This window comes from Macrotis lagotis, chromosome 3, assembly GCF_037893015.1.
Source record: "Macrotis lagotis isolate mMagLag1 chromosome 3, bilby.v1.9.chrom.fasta, whole genome shotgun sequence".
In the NCBI taxonomy this organism is placed as follows: Eukaryota; Metazoa; Chordata; class Mammalia; order Peramelemorphia; family Peramelidae; genus Macrotis; species Macrotis lagotis.
Window position 1 is genome coordinate 298139791 of NC_133660.1, and position 23075 is coordinate 298162865.

At 33.1% G+C, this 23075-nt stretch overlaps 2 protein-coding genes across 2 annotated transcripts; one reads left to right on the plus strand and one right to left on the minus strand.

Moving 5' to 3' along the window:
* The first annotated feature begins 1091 nt into the window (after nt 1–1091).
* On the plus strand, nt 1092–2051 carry LOC141519583 (olfactory receptor 10AG1-like). Its single transcript, XM_074231785.1, has one exon. It carries the CDS (start codon nt 1113–1115, stop codon nt 2049–2051), a length of 939 nt encoding a protein of 312 aa, XP_074087886.1. The 5' UTR covers nt 1092–1112.
* Nucleotides 2052–17053: 15002 nt separating this feature from the next.
* On the minus strand, nt 17054–17974 carry LOC141516889 (olfactory receptor 4P4-like). Its single transcript, XM_074227847.1, has one exon. It carries the CDS (start codon nt 17972–17974, stop codon nt 17054–17056), a length of 921 nt encoding a protein of 306 aa, XP_074083948.1.
* Between the last annotated feature and the right edge of the window lie 5101 nt (nt 17975–23075).

Here is a 23075-nt window from a genome sequence, read left to right on the forward strand (position 1 = left end):
GTTGTGGAAAAGTGATGACCCTCAAAGGTCAGTAGACAACACAGGGAAAGCTCAGAAATATATAAAATATAGAATAGTGTTGTAATATAAACTCAAATTATATAACAGATTATAAACAAACCATAAAAGAGAAAGAAAAAATGTATAAATTAAAGGCATAAAATTTTACATAGATATTATAAAAAATTAGGGTGCCACACACCTCACTCCCATGATATGGAATGAATGATTTCAATGATATTCTCACTTTATCCAGAACTACTCTTTGATGACTCACTTGGGAAAACACTGGAATTGGAGTGAGGAAGACCTGAATTCAAATCCAGAATCAGATACTGCCTAGATGTGAGAACCTTAACAAGTTCAAAATGGATGCTTTGGAGAGGAAAACAAGAAAACTCTGGATATTTTTGTCAAGACTATTCCAAATTGCGTGACAAAGGGTCAGACTTGCCTGACCAACACGAACTCTTTGCAAAATATATGGTATGTCCTCTCAAGGGATTGCATGCTTTTTTTAAAAAAATAATTAACAAAAATTATCCTATTTCATTCTGTTACATATTTTTGAACTTTGGAATGATGAGTCAATTTTAATATGTCTGGCTTTTTTAACTCCAAATTTAATTTAGATGTCCTCCAATCATAATCATTTAATTTTTACTTTGGAAGAAAATATAATAGAAGGGGAAGCTGGGTGCACAGTAGATAGAGCACCGGCCCTGGAGTCAGGAGTATCTGAGTTCAAATCTGGACTTAGACAATAATAATTACCTAGCTGTGTGGGCTTGGCCAAGCCACTTAACCCCATTGCTTTGCAAAAACTAAAAAGAAATGCAGAATACAGAACATTTGGTTTAATAATACAATAATAGAATATTAATACATAATAGGTTGTGAAATGTTATAGCTGTTTAATGTCTAGCCACAGAACACTAGTGGAAATGCCCTAAGACAAAATGTCAAAGATGAGCAGGAGCTTAAAAAATGATAGCTTATGAGTACTACAACTGAGCAATCTCATTTTACAGAATTAGGAGGCATTCCTTATAATGAGAAGTGAATTGTCTGTACTGGATTCAATATTTCTAGAGAAGAAATCTAAGGAAATAATGGCAGAAGCAAATCTTACTCGTGTGAATGAATTTGTTCTTTTGGGATTCTCTGATTTACCCAATCTTCAAGATATTCTTTTTGGTATTTTCTTAGTCATTTACCTAAACATTATGATTGGAAATGGTCTCATTATTGTAATCACAAGATCTGATGCAGCTCTCCACACCCCCATGTATTTTTTCCTTGGTAATTTTGCTTTCCTGGAAATCTGCTACACTTCTGTAACTCTTCCTAGACTGCTGTACGACCTTTGGACTCGGAACAAAAATATTTCTTTGCTGGCTTGTGCTGCTCAACTTTGCTTCTTCCTTATTCTGGCAGTACCTGAGAGTATCCTTCTGGTTGTGATGGCATATGACCGCTATGTGGCCATCTGTAAACCACTCTATTATACTCTTATTATGAACCACAAGGTGTGTGTCCAGCTGGTCATTGCCTCCTGGCTAAGTGGGATGCCCATTATAGTAGCACAGACCTACCAGATTTTCTCATTACACTTCTGCAATTCTAATATAATCAATCACATTTTCTGTGACATGCCATCATTAATGAAGTTGACCTGTGGGGGGACATTTTGGAATGAAGCCTCTGTCTATGCAGATACTGTTTTATTTGGCTTTGTTCCTCTAGTGTTAATACTTTTCTCCTATAATAGAATTTTCACTACCATCAAAAAGCTTCCATCAGTAATGGGAAGATCCAAAGCCTTCTCTACTTGCTCTTCCCATATCATGGTTGTGGGGTTATTTTATGGATCTGGTATTATTTCATATTTACAACCCAAGACCAGTTCTATGACAGGAATAGAAAAAATGCTATCTCTTTTCTACACAAGTATAACTCCTTTGTTTAACCCCTTGATTTATAGCCTTAGGAACAAGGATGTCATTTTGGCAATGAAAAAATTATTTTCTAAATTAACAGTTTATAAATGAATGAGATAAAATTGCCTATTAATTTATTCTATCTGCTAGCTTCACTATTTGTCCAGGACAATAGTTCATGTTTTATTTTTGTCTTTGACATTGTTATCATTTTCACCTTTTCTCTAGAAGATGTGTGATCACATCAGGCATCAATGCTATAGCTCTTCTATGTTATTAAAGAGTAAAAGTATTCTATATTTCAAACATTCATATTAAGAAATTATCTTTCCTGTGAAAGTGAGATGTCCAACTTACTTTGAGATATTTAGTTAAATATATTAGACCAACATCATGGCTTATCTTAAAAAGATGTACAGATAATTGAGGTTATTGTCAAGAAGAAACTGCAAATTTTGCTTTCTGTTATTAGATGGTCTGAGTTGTCTTTTCCTGAAAGCCAATATCACTATAAACATTAATCCCTGCCTTCACGAGGAATTTATTCACCACAAATTTGTTACTAGAGATATGATGTATCATAGAAACAAATGTTTTACCTTACTTTAGTACATTTTTGTTTAGTTTATTGTAAATGCTATTTATATTGTTCTTAAAATACTTCATTCCTTGCTTTGGATTATTTCACATTCTATGTTTTCCAAATATCCTTTGTCATTCTTCCTTAAAATAGCATTAATATTCCAATATTTTCATAAGCCACTAATTTTTATTCATTCAAAAAGTGATAAATAGTTATTTCTTTTCTCTTTCTTTCACCCTTATACAAGTATATCATATATCTGATCATGACACTGAACTGCTCAAGAATCTTCAGGATTTCCCCTAGGACAAACAAACATTTATGTCATTATTCTAATAACCGATACATGACCTATATAGATGACCTATACATTTTCTGCCACCTCATTTTATTTGAACTTTACAAAAGATTACTCAGATATTTTCCATCACTCAATGTTAAAGATAAACTAACCTATTTGCTCTTCTCCACATATAATTTTCATGTCTTTCACTTTGTGTCTTTGCATAGCCTGTGCTCCTGTCTAAAATGCTATGTCTCTTTAGCAATCATATTATATACATATATATATATGTAGTCTGTGTATATACATGTGTATGTGCATTCATTTTCATAGATATATGCATGTTAAAGTATACTTGCATAAGCACTTGCGTATTTGCATGTATGTACATTGAAAATCTAGAAAACTGGATACATTTTAATCAAGAAGAAGTTTTAGGTTCTATACTTTCCTCGTGATATTCTTCATCTTTGTATTTTGCAATTAAAAACAACTGCTTTTGGTTGTACTGGAAAATGCTGTAATCTCTTTATCTTTCATGTGGATGCTGGGAGGTGGAATATAAATGACAATACCAGATGACAACTATTACTTGTGAGCCATAGGTGCACAGAGCTTTGCGGCAAACCTCTGAAGAATATTTTCTATGGTTATTTAATATGATACGATAAGAGGCCAATAATACCAGAAAGGTAGCCAAGACAACCATCTCATAATTAGCAATTACTAAGATACTAGAAACATTTGTATCTCCACAAGTCAGGTTCAGGAAAGGTTTACACATCACAATAGAATTGATCTATCTCATTAGAACCACAGAAAGGAAAGTGAAGGCCCAGGAAGATTTGGTCAATAGAATGCCAAAAAGCAAGCCACCAGGCAAGAGGGACCAGTATGTTGTTTATTGCTGAGGTTTACAAATAACATATTTATCAAAGGCCATGGACACCAGGATGAACGTCTCCACTCTGACCAGAAAGTGACCAATAAAGAGTTGATTTATACACCTATAGAAGGAGATGTTTCTTCTCTTGGCCATTATATCTGTTACCAAACTAGGGATTATGATAGATATGTCAGATCCAAGAGGATTAACTGGTATAGGAAGTATTACATGGGTTGGTGGATCAGGCAACTACAAGTAATTGAAACCAAAATTATGAAATTCCCAAGAAACATCACAAAGTAACAAAGCATAAATTGCATCCAACTCAATAGTTTCCACACATAAAAAGCCCCAAGAAAACAAATTCAGTGACATTGTTGTGAATTTCCATGTATTCAAAATAAATGTTGACTATTCAAGAACAACTTAATTCATCTGAAATTTTATAGTTCATAATAAATCATCTCCAATTTTTACTTGACAGTTCCTAATGGATGGAAAACCAAAATATATAGGAGCATGGAAAATTCATGTGTTTTAATAGCCTCTCATATACTATATTTCTTAAATCATAAGATCCCACATAATCATAAATTTCATTCAGTTCATGGAAAATCCTCAAAAAATATGTCTAAAATTCCTCTTGGCACAATATCAAATAGTTCCATTTCAAAATTGTAAAATAACTTTATAATGTGTGACTAAAAGATGACTTAAAAAAAAGAATATGTAATTGAGTAAAAGACTTCTTATCTTTGATTCAAATTGGCTTGATTCAATCAATGGCAAGGGAGTAAATAAAAATAGGACCAAAAAAGATATCTTTACTACAGTTAATACTTTTTAGATAATGGCAGCATTCCCAAATGTTGCAATCATTTAGGAAATAAATAATATGAAAACAAAATATTAAATTTCTCAATATTACATGATAAATAAACACTAGTAAAACATTCAATCCCAAAATAAGTACTCAGGAAACTTTAAGGATAAGGAGGATAGGGAATAATAAATAATATGGCAAGTCAGGGTCAAAATATGAATGCATTTTTAAATTAAAATGCATTTTAAATTAAATAAATTTTAAATTAAAATTAAAAAATTAAATTAAATTTCCTCTAAATCAATTTTAAAATGTTCTTTGAATTTGCAATGTCATGATGAATTAAGAGATAAATATGAAGGGAACAGTACACTGGGAAGTTCAGCAAATTCAAAGTGAAGCTGGTTCTCCTATCATGTCTACCTTGATTAAGATATTGAGAACATCAGATCGAAATTGATCTGAGAACCCCTTCCATTGCTGGGCCAATTATAGAGATGCTGCCTAAATTTTGTCTAATCTGAGGAAGATCATAAGGCATTCTGCTCTTTGTAATGTTGGTCCCAAATGGTACAACAATGAATCTTATTAATCCCATTTTAGATAGATAAAGATACAGATATATATATAGGTATATGAATAAATACCTATAATAGAAATTTATGGATGTATATACATATAAATGTGAAAACTGCCTATAGCCTAGTGGGAATATGAAGAAACAAATTATTTATTTAATCATTTAATACAGAAATCTGGGAAACAATTTTCAGTGTTTTTGCTAAAGGATTCCTTTCTATAACATAGAGAACTGAGTTAGATTAATAAGAATTCTCTAATTGATAAATTATTGAAGAATATGAATAGGCAGTTTTCAGATGAAATTAAAGCTGTGTATAGTCACATAAAATGCTCTAATTCATTATTGGCTAGAGAAATGTAAATTAAGATAACTATGAGGTACAAACTCAAAGTTTTCTGATTGGATTAGATGACAAAAATGGAAATGCGCAATGTCGGAGAGAATATGGGAAAACTGGGACTAATATTGCACTTTTTATGAAGTTGTGCACTAATCCAACTATTCTGGAGAGCAATTTGCAACTATGCCCAAAATGAAATTAAATTGTGCCTACCCACAATCCCACTTCTAGCTCGGTATCCCAAAAAAATTTTACAAAAGGAGAAAAGACCCACAAGTACAAAAATATTTAAAGCAGTTGTTTGTGATAGGAAAGAATTGGAAGTTGAGGGGATGCTTATCCACTGAGGAAAGGTTGAACAAGCTATTGTAAATTAAATTTATGGAGGACTATTCTTCAGTAAGAAATTCTGAGTAGCCAGACTTTGAAAAAGCTTGAAATGTTCCCCAGTTGATATTCAAAGGATACGAATAGACAGTTGTCCAATTACTAAATTAAAGCTATATACAGTCATATGAATAAATGCTCCAAATCAATATTGATCAGGGAAATTAAATTAAAACAACCCTGAGGTATCACTTTACACCTATCAGATTGTTTAAGGTAACAAAAAGGGAAAATGATTAATTTTCGAGAGGTTGTGGGAGGATTGAGACATTGATGCATTGCTGATGGAATTGTGAACTGATCTAACCATTCTGGAGAGCAATATGGAACTCCGTCCAAAGAGCAAAAAAAAAACCTATTCATTCTCTTTGACCCAGCAATTTCAATTCTAGGCTTATAACCAGAAGAAATGATAAAACATGGTAAAAGTCCCACATGTTCCAAAATATTCATGGCAGCTCTTTTTTGACGTGGCAAAGAATTAGAAATTAAAGTTATATCCATCAATTGGGGAATGGTTACGTAAGTTATGGTACATGAATACTATGGAATATTATCTATAAGATACCTCAGGTTCCATAAGAAACCATAAATAATCATATTCCAGAGAAGCATGGAATGAATTTCAGGATCTGATGCTGAGAGAAGGGAGCAGAACCAAGAGAACACTCTACATATTAAAACAGCATTCTGCGATGATCAACCTTGATGGAAGAAGCTTTTTTTCAACAGTTCAGAGAGATAAACAACTGTAATAGACTAGCTATGGACAATGTTATCCCCTTCAAGAGGAAGAATAACAAATCAAAAAAAAATCCTTCATAATCTGATGAACACTTTATGAAAAATATCCCTTATGTAACTCGTTTCCCATAATTTTAATTCCTCATACCAAAAATGAGTAATCTGTAAACATGTTTATTGCAAATATATGTATATATATATATATATATATATATATATATATATGTGCACACACACATTATATATATATGCACACACACAATGTTAACCTGATTGATTGCCTCTGAGGGGAAAGGGACAGGAAGAGAGGGTGGAAAGAAATTTTGTAACTTAAAATATACATAGGTATGTGGATTAATGTGGAAAAACTTTCATAACTTCTTTTTGGAAAAAATATCTATTAAAAAACCTTAAAAGTCTTCCATGAGCTGATGGTGAGTGAAGTGAGCAATACAATGAGAATATTACACACATTAATGGCAACATTGAAAGATACATCAACCAGGATGGATGCATTTCCTCTCAACAGTTCAGTGAACAAGGACAATCCTGAGAGGTCTGTTATAGAAAATGATATCCACATCCAGAAAAAGAAGCAAAATGATGGTTTGTCTGTGTCTTTATGTGTGTGTGTGTGTGTGTGTGTGTGTGTGTGTTTGTGTGTGTGTGTATGTGTGTGTGTGTGTGTGTGTGTGTGTGTGCGAGAGACAGACAGACAGACAGACAAACAGAGACAGAGATAGAAAGAGAGAGAAATTCTTTAATTTTTTTTATCTTAGCATACCTCCCTAGCTTCTGTTTATTTCACACATAATCATTATTGTCTCAATATTTACAGTACAACAAACAGCATCTTACTCTATACAATTTCAGTTCAATGGTTTTATTTGAATTTCCTGTACATTTCATTTAAAAATCAATGTAATTGGTGACTTCCTTGGATATACAAATTATGCTAAAAAGAAAAACAAATCTTATTTACCCTAATTATTTTAAATGTTTTCACTATATTTTCAAAATTTCTTTCATAAATCTAGCTCATCTCTTCTGATCTCATTTTGTCATCTCAAGGGAGGATTGATACACTTCAAATATTTCATTCATATACTCTGTTCAACCTTTTTATTTTTGGGTCCCCTTTGTCCACTGGTATGGGTTCTTTAAAAATTGGAATTGTTAATGATCAATTAACACATTTTAAATAAAAGATTGAGATAGGAAGGGGCAGCTAGGTGGTACAGTGGATAGAGCACTGGCCCTGGAGTCAGGAGTACCTGGGTTCAAATCCGACCTCAGGCACTTAATAATTACCTAGCCATCTGGCCCTGGGCAAGCCATTAACCCCATTGCCTTGTAAAAAAAAGTCTTAAAAAGATTGAGATAGGAGAACTATAATATCTGTGATATTATAAAAAGTGATCTAGAAAAATCAAGAATATATAATTTAAGAATCATTGATTGAGAAATCATGCTAAACATGAACATTTGCCTACAATATGTATAGAAGTAATGAAACTGAAAATACATGATAGAATTAGAAACATTTTGATCAAAAATTTAAAAACTGGAAAAGGATCTATTTGTACAAAATATTGATAGCAACTCTTTTTACAAGGACAAAGAATCAATGATTGAAGGTATTACAATTAGTTAGGAAATGGAAGAACAAGTTTGTTATGTGATTGTAATGAAATTAGTATTTCACTATAAGAAATGCTAAGGAGAACAATTTAAGAAAAACTGGGAAGACTTACATGAACTGATTCTCTGTGAAGTGAGAAGAATGTCTTGGATCCTCCCTTCTCATGTCCCTTCCCCTCAACGGCCAACAGTGTAGTGAATATTGAGCATATAACTTTGTGTTTAACATGTTTATAGATTAGTAATTTTCTGAATGAGGAATTAGGACTAAGGGAACATCAAGAAAACCATGAGATAGGAACAAAAAGAATAAGAAAAACTTTCTTTAAGTGCCTGTAGTGTTTGTTCATGTTCTGCACGTTTTTCTTTGTGTTGTTTTGTTTTGTTTTGTTTTTCTTCCTCTGAATGTACACTGCATTGTACATATCGCGTCTACCGGGGTTATTCCAGCTCTCTGAACTGCTGAAAGGGGCTACATCCATCAAGATTGATCAGCTCACAAAGTTGCTGATAATATGTATTTTGTTCTCTGGGTTCATAATTGAACATCTCAATAGCAAAAGCAATAGAAATCATATGATTATATCAATAGATAGATCTGCCATAGAGAATTCTATTTCTTCCTCCCTGTCTCCCTCCCTCCCTTCCCTCCTTTTTTCCTTCCTTCTTTCCTTCCTTCCTTCCCTCTTTCCTTCCCTCCGTCTTTTCCTCTTTCCTTCCCTCCTTCTTTTCCTCCTTCCTTCCCTCTTTCCCTCCTTCCTTCCTTCCTTCCTTCCTTCCTTCCTTCCTTCCTTCCTTCCTTCCTTCCTTCCTTCCTTCCTTCCTTCCTTCTTTCCTTTCTTCTCTACTTCCATTTTTGTCTTCGTGGACAAAACAACTAATGTGGAAATATTTTACATGATTGCACATGTATAGCTCACTATCTCAGGGAAGAGTGAGCAGAGGGTTAGGGTTAGGGTTAGGGAATGGAAAGTTAGAATTTAGACTATATAAGGAATATTAAAATGCATTTTTACATGTTATTGGGGAAATACAATATTATTAAAACATGAATATTGCGACATACATATTTTCTGAAATGTGGTATTTGTTAAGGTGTTTCTTTCCATAAGAACTGGCATCAACATACTAGAAAATTAATTTATTAATGAACTATATATGCAAATAAAGTTTGTAAAATGAAATAAATATAATTTAAAGTCGAATGAGAAAGAACACTGAGAATTAGCGGAAATGAATAAAATAGAATAAAACACTATAGAACTGATTAAAATCTCTAAAACATTCAACAAAAACCAGCATATAAAATGATAGAAAGATAGGAAAATAGGCAACAATAAATTATATAGTATATGGATATATGAATAGGTAAATATTATATATAAATTGATAGATGAAGGATAAGATAGGTAGTTAGACAATAAATATGTTTATTCATAATTAATTTAATTGCATACTGCAACATCTGTATTTTTAAAAATAATTATAGCTAGATATATGCAACTCAATTTTAATACCTATATCTATAATTATTTTTAAAAATAAAGATGCTGCATTAGGGATGATGAGGAAGACAGAACTGATGATCAATATATAGTCTTCTAGAGTTTCATTGATTTGAACAAAACATTTATCTAGTATTGTTTTCATTAACCATTTTTATAGTTTAAGATTTCTATAATCAGAGGACTTTGTTCTTTCAAAACATTATGAAATATAAAATATAAAAATCTTATTTTATAATTTTATGTAATTGCAAAGAGGGTAAGGAAAGGATATTGAGTTTCCAGTGATTGCTTAGCTGCAAAGTGCTAGAGTCAAATATAAAAGCATGATTCCCTGTTTGAGTAATCATTTTAGTTTTTCCATATTGCTTTATTACAGAATAGTTCAACTTTGGAACAGGAGATCTCACTTCTCATTAAAAAGTGGGAAAAATCTCTGGGGGAAAACCTGTCCCAAGATTGTAGAGAGCAAGAATCTTTTTTTAAATGACTCTTGAATAGTTTGGACCCAAAGTTACTTTCTTTTTTTTTTAGGTTTTTTTCTAGGCAATGGGGTTAAGTGGCTTGCCCAATGCCACACAGCTAGGTAATTATTAAGTGTCTGAGTTCAGATTTGAACCCAGGTCCTCCTGATTCCAGGGAGAGTGTTTTATCCACTGCGCCACCTAGCCACCCTCAAAGTTACTTTCAACAGGGAAATTGGACCCAACTGCATTAACCTTATGTATGTATGAGTGAAAAATCTGTGCATAGTTGTGTATGTATTGTGGCAGTGCTATCATTGTATCAGAAAATTTAATTAATCAATAGAGAGGAGTCATAGAGGAAAGAGAAGAGTATCAAACTTTCAGTGAGAGTACTTGTGACACAGTTACAATTTATACACTTATTCTTAACATGTCTGGGACAAGTTCTCAAATTTGTTTTATGCTCACTCTCCTTAGCATAAATAGGGTTAGTCGCACAAGCAGAATTTCATGTGATGTGTAAAGAGCTTTGAATTAAGAATACAATATGTAAATGCTACATTAAAAGTTATTATTATTGTTATTATTATTATTATTATTATTATTATTATTGTTTCTGAAAATCATTAAAAAAGAGGTGGTGGAGCCAAGATGGCAACAGTAGAGGACCTTCTCTCAGTTAATCTGGAGCAAAACTTATAAACTAAGGACTATAACTACATTTTCAAGAGACAGAACCCACAGAAGGATCCAGTGAGGCAACTCTCCAACCCAAGGTAACCTGGAAAAGAGTGGAAAGGCTCATCTCCACAGGATTGGAGGGGTGGCCCACTAGATGGGGTGGCCTGCCAGAACAAGGGAACTTCAGCCACAGGGAGGCAGCTCAAGGGCACTGGGAGCAAAGGCTCGCAGTAGTGGGGGCAGTTTCCTGACCTCTCCTAACCAGGGAGCACCAGGCACAACTTGGAGGAACAGCAGGGGACCTCTGCCAGAGGGAGCATGTGAAGCCCAGCCCTTAGGGCACACAACAAACAGCTTGGCCAGAGCAGCCCAGATCCAGGAATCTGAAGCAGGCAGAGCTGGTAAACAGGAGCCCCCAGGGCATGAGCCCATTTTTGCCTAGGGAGGAGAGTAAAGAGAGAGACTGGTGAGCTCTGTCCTCTGCCCCTGGAACAGAACTCTGGGGTTCTGACCACATTTAGATCCTGATAGAAGTCTAGGTGGCCCCATAGAACAGCAGGGCCCCCCCCCCACCTTAGCCCCATGGCAGAGGGGAGCAATTATGGCCATTCACAGACCAGGAGGGAGGACAGACCCTCTCACATTGAGATCCTTGTGGGAGGGTGTCTCAAAAGCACAGGAAGGACCCCAAAACCAGGCTCAGGCTGGGAAAATGAGTAAGCAGAGAAAAAAGAGGAACACCATTGAGAAATACTTTGCCTGTGATCCCAAGAAGGATCAAAACACTCAATCTGAAGTTGAGGGGGTACAAGCTCCTGTATCTAAAGACTCCAAGAAAAACAGAAATTAGGCTCAGGCTATGACAGAGCAAAAAATAAAGCCTTTGAAAATCAAGTGAGGGAGATAGAGGAAAAATTGGGAAAAGAAATGATAGAGATGCAGGAAAAACATGAAAATGAAGTCAGCAGCTTAGTCAAGGAGATCCAAAAAAAATGATGAAGAAAATAACATGTTAAAAACCAGCAGAGGTCAAATGGATAAAACAGTTCAAAAAGTTATTGAGGAGAAGAATGCTTTAAAAAGAAGAATTGGCCAGATGGAAAAGGAGATAAGAAAGTTCTCTGAGGAAAACAAATCCTTCAGACAAAGAATAGAACTCAGGGAGATTGCTGATTTTATGATAAATCAGGACTCAATACTTCAAAACCAAAAGAATGAAAAAATTAGAAGAAAATGTGAAACATCTCATTGAAAAAAACAGCTGTTATGGAAAAGAGATTTAGGAAAGATAACTTAAAAATTATTTTAATACCTGAAAGTCATGACCAGGAAAAGAGCTTTGACATCATTTTCAAAGAATTGTTACAAGTAAATTGCCCTAATATCCTAGAAGCAGAGGGCAAAATAGAAATGAAGAGAATCCACCAATCTCCCCAAGAAAGAGATCCAAAAAAAAAAAAAACAGGAATATTATAGCCAAGTATAGAACCCAAAGAGAAAATATTACAAGCAGCCAAAAGGACACAACTCAAATACCATGGAGCTGCAATCAGTATCACACAGGACTTAGCAGCAACTACATTGAAAGCTTGTAGGGCTTGGAATATAATATTCTGGATGGCAAAAGAGCTTAGCATGCAACTGAGAATGAACTACCCAGCAAAACTGAATGTCCTCTTCCAGGGAAAAAAATGGACTTTCAATGAAAAAGGGGAATTTCAAATGTTCCTGTTGGAATGGCCAGAGCTGGACAAGAAGGTTTGATCTTCAAATACAGAACTCAGGTGAAGCACAGAGATTGGAGGAGAGGAGGAAAATATGAGGGACTTAATGATGATGAACTACATGCATTCCTGTATAGAAAAATGATATTGATAATACTCATATGAACCTTCTTATTTAATAGAGCAGGTAGAAGTAGCTTTTATAGATGAAGCACAGGAGAAAACTGAATTTGAAGGTATAATGTCATATAAAAACAGAGTCAATAGATAAAAGCCAAATGTAATGGGAGAAAGAAAAAGGAGAGAGGGAATAGGCTAAGATATTTCATATAATAAGATTTTTCTTTATTACAATGATATGGAAGGGGAAAGGCAAGGGCAAATGAGGGAATCTTCGCTCTCATCAGAGATGGGTAGGAGAGGAAACAGCATATATACTCAATGGGGTATAGACATCTGGAGTAAGAAGGAGAGAAGGGGGACAAGGGGAACAGAGGGTATGTGAATGATGGAAGAGAGGATGGACCATGGGGGAGAGTGGTTAGATATAACGCATTTTGTTTTTTCTTCTTGCAAGGGGCTGGGATTGGATGGCCTGTCCAGGACCATAGGGCTGGGTGGATGCTGGGTAAGGGGTGGTGTGTGTGTTCAGGTCCTCTTGGCCCCAGGACTGCGTATTTGTCTGCTGCACCACTTAGCTCCCCTAAAGCAGAGACAAAGTGAAAGAAGAGAGAAAATATAGTTCATGGTAGTGGAGAAGTATGGAAGGAGGGAGTTGCGATCAGCAATGGCAATGGTGGAAAAATATGGAAGTAACTTTTGTGATGGACTTATCATAAAGATTGTGATCCATCCGTGACAGAGCTGGTGGTGTTGGAACACAAACTGAAGCACATTTATTATTATTATTATTATTATTATTATTATTATTATTATTTTCTGGAAGGTGTTGCAGGGTAAATGGTTGGCCTTCCTAGGTGATGGTTGGGTGTCTGAGGCCAAATTGGGACCTGGGTGCTCCTGTCTCAAGGGCCCATGATCTTTAATCTTTTTCTCTCCCCTTTAACTTTACTGCTTATGCAGGTTTATATTTTCTTGGGGGGAAGGGTATTGTGTTTATTTTTAAACAAGAATATTTTAGTAATGTATAAAATAAGTATTATTTGTACAAAATAAGAATAAATAAATAAATAAATAAATAATTTTTAAAAAAAATAGAGGCATGGGGTAAGAATTGACTCTTTCCAAGTCAGGGAAGTTTGAAATTTTCTCTATATCGATGTGTATATTTTTTTGGTGGAGGGGAGAAGCACTTCACTAATATCCTTGTAAATTCGAACTCAAATAATCCTAATCCAGATGATAATGCTGAAAAATATTTACATAAAACCTTGCTGGAATCAGCTCCCCCTAACAAGGAATAGATCTTATCTCTGTCCAACTTTGGAATAATTTTCACTCCAAATAAGACCACAATCAGAAAGTAAAAATCAAAAATACACAAAAAACAAATGTATCTAAAGAGACAAAATATTGTTCTATTAATATACTAATGAATAAATATTTATTTTGATCAAGGCTAAGAATTCTGCATTAATATCATATTATTTGTCACAGTTTCCTTCTAAACTTCATGATTTCCTACAGCATCTACCAGTAATTTTACCCCAAAACAGAATATTTCAGCGAGCTGACATGTTCCAGATAGCCTTCCATGTGCAAAGAATTGGAAATTGAGGAAAATCACATCATTTGGAGAATGGCTTAAAAAATAGGTATAGGAATGTTATGGAGCACATTGTTCTATAAGCAATCATAAAAAGTTGGATTCTAGAGAAGTATGGAAAGCATTATATGGACACATGCTGAGCCAAGGGAGCATAACCACGAGAATATTGTCCACATTAACAACATAATTAATATTCAACTATGATGGATGCAGCTCCTCTCAGCAGTTCAGAGTTAGAACAACTCTGGGAAAACTGTTACAGTCAACACTATCTAAATCCAGTTGAAAAAGAACTACAGAATCTGAATGGACACTATATCCATCATTTGAAAATTTATCCTAACTTTTTCCTTAGGTTTTCTTTCTTTTCTCATAGTCCTAATTCCTCAACACAAACCGACGAATAGCTTAAATAATGAATACCAATTTACATGTACATTATTTATTCACTACACTATTTGCTGCTGAGGGGAGGGAGGTGGATGCGAGTCTGGGAGAAAGATGTGTGACATGGATATGCAAGTAAATGGATGTTGAAATAAAATATAAATCAAAAATATCCTTCTACGATTCTTCTAGTATATTCTGACACTACAGATTGAGATACATTAACTTTGAACATAACAAAGATTTATTATTGATTACATTGCAACTTCCCATGAGACTTCTGATCTGAGGGTTCAAAATTAAAGATGGGCACTGACATTTACATGAGTTCATTTTTGTCCAGTCATTCCTTTATTTTACGATGAATGCCACATGAGGTTCAGTCTTGTTCAGATAATCGCAATCATAAGCAGGTGTTTCTGAAAACAGGGATCTGGGATTAATTGATTATATGAAAAGTAGAACTGTGAAAATTTAAAAAGAAAAATTTGGGTGAATCTCTTTCTGACATCAATCAAATCAGACATTCATACTTAAGGTAAGCATGAAAGATAGTCAATAGTATATTTTGGAAGGTAATATGTAACAATGTCTCTTTTAGGAATAGCTACTAAAATGAGCATTGAAGAATGCTTTTTGGTTCAGAAGCAGCAGCTGTATAATTGCTTATTCTGGATACCTGAAAGTTCTCTGAGAAATTCAAGAATTAGAATATGCTTATGATAGGATGGAAGTAAGGAAACTGAACAAGATAGATACAATAGACTTAATATTTTCTTGATAAACACAAAAGACATATATATATATATATATATATATATATATATATGCATGTGTGTAGATAAAAATTCTTTTTTTCCTTTTATTTTTGAGTTCATGTGTAAGAATTATAGAAATATAGGTAACGTATCCCGGTTCTGTTACTCAAATTATAGGTGTAGTATAGTCATTGTGCAACTTGATTTGGAGTCAGAAAGAATTTGGTTAATTTTATACTTTGTATCTCTAATTAGAAAATTGTTCAGAGAAAATAATGAAATCTCAGTACAGATTAAAGCATAGCTTTTTAAATAAAATGTTTATTATTTGTGTGTTCCAGAAATGGCTATTATGTATACATGGTTTGCATGAAGTCACATATGCAATCTATACAATATTGATTGTCTTCTCAAAGGGATGTGGATGGGTGACAGAGAAGGAAAGATTTGGAAATCATTTTTTTATTTCAAAACTTTTGAAAGATATTGGAAAACATTTAACAAAAGAAATGAAATATAATATTAAAATATCCTGTCTTATACACTTACAAATTACATAACTCTAAAAATTAATTTAATTAAGACAACATATTATTCATATGCAAAACAATGTAATGAAGCTTTATGGTGTCTAAGGTATGCTCTATATATCTATGATCCAATGATCCCATGAAATCTATCAAATCCGGCAGGAGATATTTTTAAAGGGTCAATTGTATGATTAAAATTGGATAAAATCTCAAAAAAGTAATTGATAAGTTGCTTTTAATCTAGTGTTGAATTAGACATGTGTATGACAATACTCAAATAATAGAACAATAATGTATTTTAATGCAAATCAAAAAGCAGATTGGATAATTAATAACCCTGATAAATTAATTTTAGAAGGAGCAGAAAACTTGGAGTATTTATCTCTTAATAGTGAATTAATTATATAGAAATTTCCTCTGGAAGTCATGAGAAAATAGACATCTGATAGCAGTTTTCATATGACAAGTTTCTCCTAAAATTATTAGCTAAAAAAGATATATGAAGTCATCAGGGAAAAAATAACATAAAAGTTAATGGGTGACCAAAAACGAAACAATCTGGTAACTTGACAATTTCCTCTTAGTCTAGGTCTATTTGGGGACTTAATTATTCTTGACAGGATTAAGAAATGCCCTAAGTGTGTGAGAACAAGATATGAAATAAAAGACTACAAAGAGATTATCAGAGTCTTGCATCCTTTTAATTGTATATCATTCAACAAATTTATTGTTTATTAACACAAAGAAAATTTCATTAAATAGGATCCCTGCTTTATACATGGATTTAAAGGACAAATAAATACATTGTTTATGAATGAGTTTGTGAAAATGGATTTTAGGGTATATACATATCTATCAGGGAATTAACAAAGTTGAATGTATACATATATGTATGTTTATATCTATGTCTAGGCATAGAATGCATATGCAAATGTCATGTATATATGCATATATGTACATGTATACTTTCATCTATGCATGGGTATAAGTGTGTACATAAAATAGTATAAGGACATGTATGTGTATGTGTGTATTTTTTTAAAGAATATTGATATATCTCAATCATGAGGACCATTTTTGGTTCCATATTTTCCGCATGGCATTCTTCATCTCTGTATTTCGCAATGTATAAATGAGAGGGTTCAACAGGGGCGTGATCACAGCATAAAACAATGTAATTTCCTTATCATCGATGTGGATGCTGGGAGGTGGAACATAGATGGCAATACAGGGAACAAAAAACAAAACAACAACCATGACATATGAACCACAGGTGGAGAGAGCTTTGCGGCGAACCTCTGATGAACGCTTTCTTAGGTTAAATAATATGACAATATAAGAGGCCAATAAGACCAGAAAGGTAGCCAAGGCAACCATCCCAGAATTAGCAATGACTAAGATACTAGGAACATATGTATCCCCACAAACCAATTTCAGGAGAGGTTTCACATCACATATGTAGTGATCTATCTCATTAGAACCACAGAAGGGCAAGTGAAGGACCATAAGCATTTGAGCAAGAGAATGCCAAAAAGCAAGCCACCAAGCAAGAAGGACCAGCATGTTACATTTCTGGCGGGTAACAATGACCATGTAATGCAGAGGTTTACAGATGGCAACATATCGATCAAAGGCCATGGACACCAGAATAAGCATCTCCACTCCAGCCAGAAAGTGACCAGTAAAGAGTTGTGTCATACAGCTATTGAAAGAGATGTTTTTTCTCTTGGCAGCCAAGTCTCTCACCAATCTTGGGATTATGGTAGAAGTATAGGCCAGATCCATGAGGGATAAGTGGCATAGGAAATAGTACATGGGCTGGTGGATCAAGTGACTACAAGTAATGGTAACAAAGATGATGAAATTCCCTAGAAATATTGCAAAGTAACAAAGCATAAATAGCATACAACTCATTATCTTCATCTCTGGGTCCATCAAAAGACCCAAGAAAATAAATTCAGTGACATTGTTCTGAATTTCCATGTATTCAGAATAAGTAATAATTATTCAAGAAACCATTAATTCATTTGAAATTACGTAAATTATGACACTTCATCTCCAATATGTACTAGGTAGTTCCTTATGCGGGTTAAACCAATATGTGTACAACCACAGAAAATCCTTCTGTTTTAATAACCTCACTTATATACCATAAATCAAAAGATCCTACATTTTCATTATTTCATTATATTCATGGAAAATCATCAAAAAATTCTAGTTTCCCTTTCCACAATAACAAACCGTCTATACCTTCATTTCAAAAATGGTAAAATACCCTTATAATATATGACCTTATCCTAAAAATTGACTTTAAAATGTATTTCCTATAAGAACCTCTTTATCTATAGTCCAAATACTTTTGAAATTGAGTTGATTCAGGGTAAGGGAGTAAATAAAAGCAAATCAAAAAAGGTATTATTCATTTTTTGCAAATGGTAGCATACACAAATGCTGTAATCATTTAGGGAATAAAGAATATGAAAACAAAATAAGTTCCTTGGTGATATATGATGCCCCCAAAGTAGTATTGAATCTCAAAATAAGTTCTCAAGAAATATCTTAAAAATTCCTATTTTTTTCAAGACAAATTCTCTAGTACAGTCAACCTGAATGTTCAATGAGGATATTAAAGATTTTCAATTAATAAATAGGATGAAAAAAATTTAAACAAAAATGGGTAAAGAAGATAAGGAAGACCAAATAATACAAGTTAGACACAATATAAGGAATAGATTCTTTTTAATTAAAGCCTGCTAATTTTGCCCCCAAAATAATTTTAAAATGTTCTTTGGATTACTCAATGGTAGCTTCATTGAAAATCATGATTGCTTCAGAGATGTATATGCAGGGAATAGGGATTAGGAATGAATGCTCTGGAAATGTCTAAGATCTTTATTGAGAATGGTGGGAACTTCATGAGGATGGATGGTGATTAAGCTTTTAGGTAATTTGAGATGAAGCTTGAGAAGAAAGATCAGGACAAGTTTATGTTATAAGGGTGGATCAGCCAACAGGAAAAGATTATTTTCTGTACTTTTGTAATTCCAAACTTCTTCACTCTCTGTCACTCTTCCCTTTTTTCTTTTCTGTATGTATTCCTATACCCTCAATTTACTCAGTCCTAAATTTCTCAATTTTATTTCTTTTAACGCAAAAGACTATGTAGACATAATGATTTGATCATTATATAGGGAAATTATTCATGTTTCCTGTAGAATTTTTTTTACATCTTGCGAACATCACATTTTATCCAGAAGTTTGTTATAGTCTTAAATCCAGGAAGGGCACCTATAAAAATATTCAAAGACAAATGATAAATAGTGTATGACGAGTTAGTGTAAAAATAGGGGAAAAAAAAGAAAGCGAGAAAGGAAGATGGATAGGAAATATATATATTTATTCATATAATTACAGTCAAAATTTATATAGAAAACAGTTCAATTCAATTCATTACAGCAAAATTTTTACTTATTTTCAATTTGTTTCATAGACAGGAGGAATATGTATTGAATTTACTATGAAAACATAACTAGCTGTGAATCCATTCTCTAGCTGATTAACCTCACCAGCTGTTTAAACATTAACTATGCATTTACATTGTCTCTGTCTTACTTCATTCAGTAGTAAATTAAAGATATCTTCAGTTCCAATCCCAGAGGATCATTCATTATATGAAATGAGTTATTATTTGAAGAGGACATTGCAAAACATACATCAACTCATACTCTTACTTTAATTTTAATTCAGTACAACTAAAAAATAATCTTCTTCCCAAAAAACATTTATAACTTTAAATGTATTATAACTTATTACTTCAAATGTGCAATCTCAGCAACAAGAGAATGTTGAGTTGAAATCCTAGTCTTTCTGGGTCACAAAATTAGAATTTCAGAACTAGTTAGGGTCTCAGAGACTACTTATGCTAACGTGTAACTAGAAAGAATTGCCCTCTGATATAGTTCATATCAGAATGTGGTTAATCAGACATTTAAAGTATTCTCAAATGCAGGAAAACATATTATTTCCCAAAGTAACTCATTTTTAGAATTATTATAATTATATTACAACTAATTATGAATATTTTTAATTGAACCTAAATCTGTACTTTTACACCGTTTGCTCATTAACCTTTGATTTGCCTCTGGGTCAAGTGAAAAATTAAATAAACAAAACTGTATGTCTCCCTCAAACCTGATCACGTAGTTAAATATATTTGGTTCATTAACCTGTACTTTTATGTGCTATACTGAGGTTCTACATCATTTTCAGTGACCTTCTCTGGATGCTTTTCATCTGGACTCAAAGAACAGATGTTTTCCTTCTATATTCAATCAAAAAAAATGATCAAAATTCTGGAAAATACTAATACAGCTCTCTGCCAAGGATAAAGTGTCACATCTAGCCCTGGTAATGATACATACGGTAGTCTAATACTGCACTGAAAGGTAGTATTCTATAGCTGATAGAGACGACCTCAGATTGTGGAACGATATACATATTGACTGTAAGACTAAGAAAAAATAATTTAGAATTAAAAGATGCTTCATTGAAAGATGAGAGACATTAGAAAGTAAACAAGTTTACATTTAGGAATAGGGCACAAAAATTAGGTTTTTGTTTAATATCATAGAGATAGTAGGTGGAAGTGTCAATGTTCGAAACTATATCAGCTGCCTCTAAACCCAGTACATTACAATAAATTGTTCCCTTTTGGCAACTACTCAAATATTCCAAGATAGTAAGTAAAGCAATATTTGATGACTTGGCATTGGTATAGGGACTGACCTGATCTAAAATTCCTTAAGTCTATAAAAGATAACAACAGTAAACAAAATGCATTTCAGTTCAGATTCATGTGGAATTTGCTATCTGCTACCCTATCTTCCCAATCGTTTTCAAATAAAATTGTTTTTGCCATTGCTCTCCAAACTTGTTATTGGGGAAATCCGAAATTAGGGCAGAGGCTGATTTTAAAAATCTGTTGCTTTCCAATGTCTTATAAAGGATAAGGGTGATTATTAAATATTTTTCAGAAGAAGCATATAATTTCGACAAGGAGAAACATATGTTGCCATAGGATAAGTCCGAGAGGTTCCAGATTGTGGAACCAAATTATTCCTATGCTCATAGAGGCTAGAGAAATAATGTATTGTCCTATAGAATGATTTAGTCAGGGTTAAAATAGAATTAGTTCTACCTTGCCAGCACATTTGTGGTTGTTGTCCTATCTTCCTAGAGTCTAAAGAAATGATGCATCATCCTCTTCAATGTTTTATGCATAGTTAAAATAGATTTCCTTCTACCTTGCCATAACATTTGTGCTAGTGGATCTAGAGTCATTAAACAGTATGAATTTTTATACATATGTATTCATAAGAATAAATTATTCTCCCAGTTCCTGCAAATTCTCTCCAGAGGTTGAAGCCATTTTTAACCCTTCTAAAAGAATTCAATCTTATATGGATTTATAACAAAGATTGCCTTCCTTGTGATGAAATACTTCTTAAATTGGGATCCATGGACCATTAATGTTATCTAAATAGACTTCAAGGATCTGTAAATGTGGGTGTAAAAATTTATATTTATATATTTATATACATTTATATTAACTTCTAAGTAAAATTATACATTTTGTTATATTATCATATTTACTTACATATTTTCCTAAGAATATATTCCTGTTTTATTATACTCCCAAAGGGGTTTGTGACACAAAAGAATAAAGAATGCGAGCTAATATATTATTGAATTTTCAAAAGAAATCAATCTATGAATTTAAGTTCATTTGTAACATTTTTCTGCTCTCCCTTATATGATGGAATGGTATGAAATTCTGGGAGGGTAATGATGATTAACTTTCATTTAAAAAACTCATTCTATTTTATTCAATGTAAACTTTCAAATGATTAATATGTTGAATTCACAGAATGTTTGAAATTTTGAGCAAGGAAAGCAAGATATTTTGGAATCCCATCCATTAATTTTATAGATACTGCACCTTGGCTTTTTGAGAGTGGTGCTTATAAATTCTAATGTGATCTGAGCATCATTATTTAATCTCTCTAATTCAAATTTCTTCCAAAAAATTAATCATTTAAATTAGTTATATGTCCTTTTGATAATCTGCAATGACAAAATATTGGGAAAAGATTATAAAGCCAGAGCTCAAATCCAAATTTGAAAATTTATGATAACACTTGAAATATTCTGCTTTCCCTCATGACCCAAATGCTTATGCATCTAATTTCTAGGAAGCTAAAACATTTATTGAACATATGTTTTTTATCAACTATTGTAAGAAAACAGTGAAAACCTGCACAATAAAACTCTATGACATGCTGAGAAGAGATTAAGAATATTAAATAATGGTTAAATGAGTGAATTGTAAAAAAAATATGATATAAGTATCTAGTGTAGTGACATGGTACGTGGTCTAAGCTCAGTAAATAGAAATATAATGTAAAAGACAAAAATACTTACATTTTCTCCATGTCACCCAGCTACTTGATTCTTCCATGTTATTCACTCACTTAAAAAAAAAATCTGATGCCTGAAAATCTGGAATGCTGCCTGGGCAGAATGATTTGGCAAATATAGATTCAGGTGCTGTCCCAAGACACTCTCTGTTGCATCACATTGTCTTTTTTCCTCCATTAGAAGAAATGAATAATTTAACTCTATCTCATTAAAATAGTAGGGTAAGGGTGCTAGTAACTGACATTCATGACATCTCTCACTGAATCAAAGTCAAGATAATGGTGAATAAATAGATGTCTGAGGCTCCCATTTCTATTAAGGAGAGATTAACCAATCCGGCTCTAAATTTAATGGCAATGTGATGATTAATAGTGATGATTTCCCACAGGATTCTGGACACAGCCACAAATTAGACTGTACAATAAACACAAAATATAGTGTCTTTCAAATAAAATTATTCCCTTGTTAATGAAATTTAGGCAAGATATTCCAAAGTTCATTGAAAATTAAGTTAATTTGTATTCTAGTTCAAAGATGTGGGAAATTTTCCACTAATAATTCCTGAAGTACTACAAATAGGATCAGAACTTTTTACCAGGTTATCATG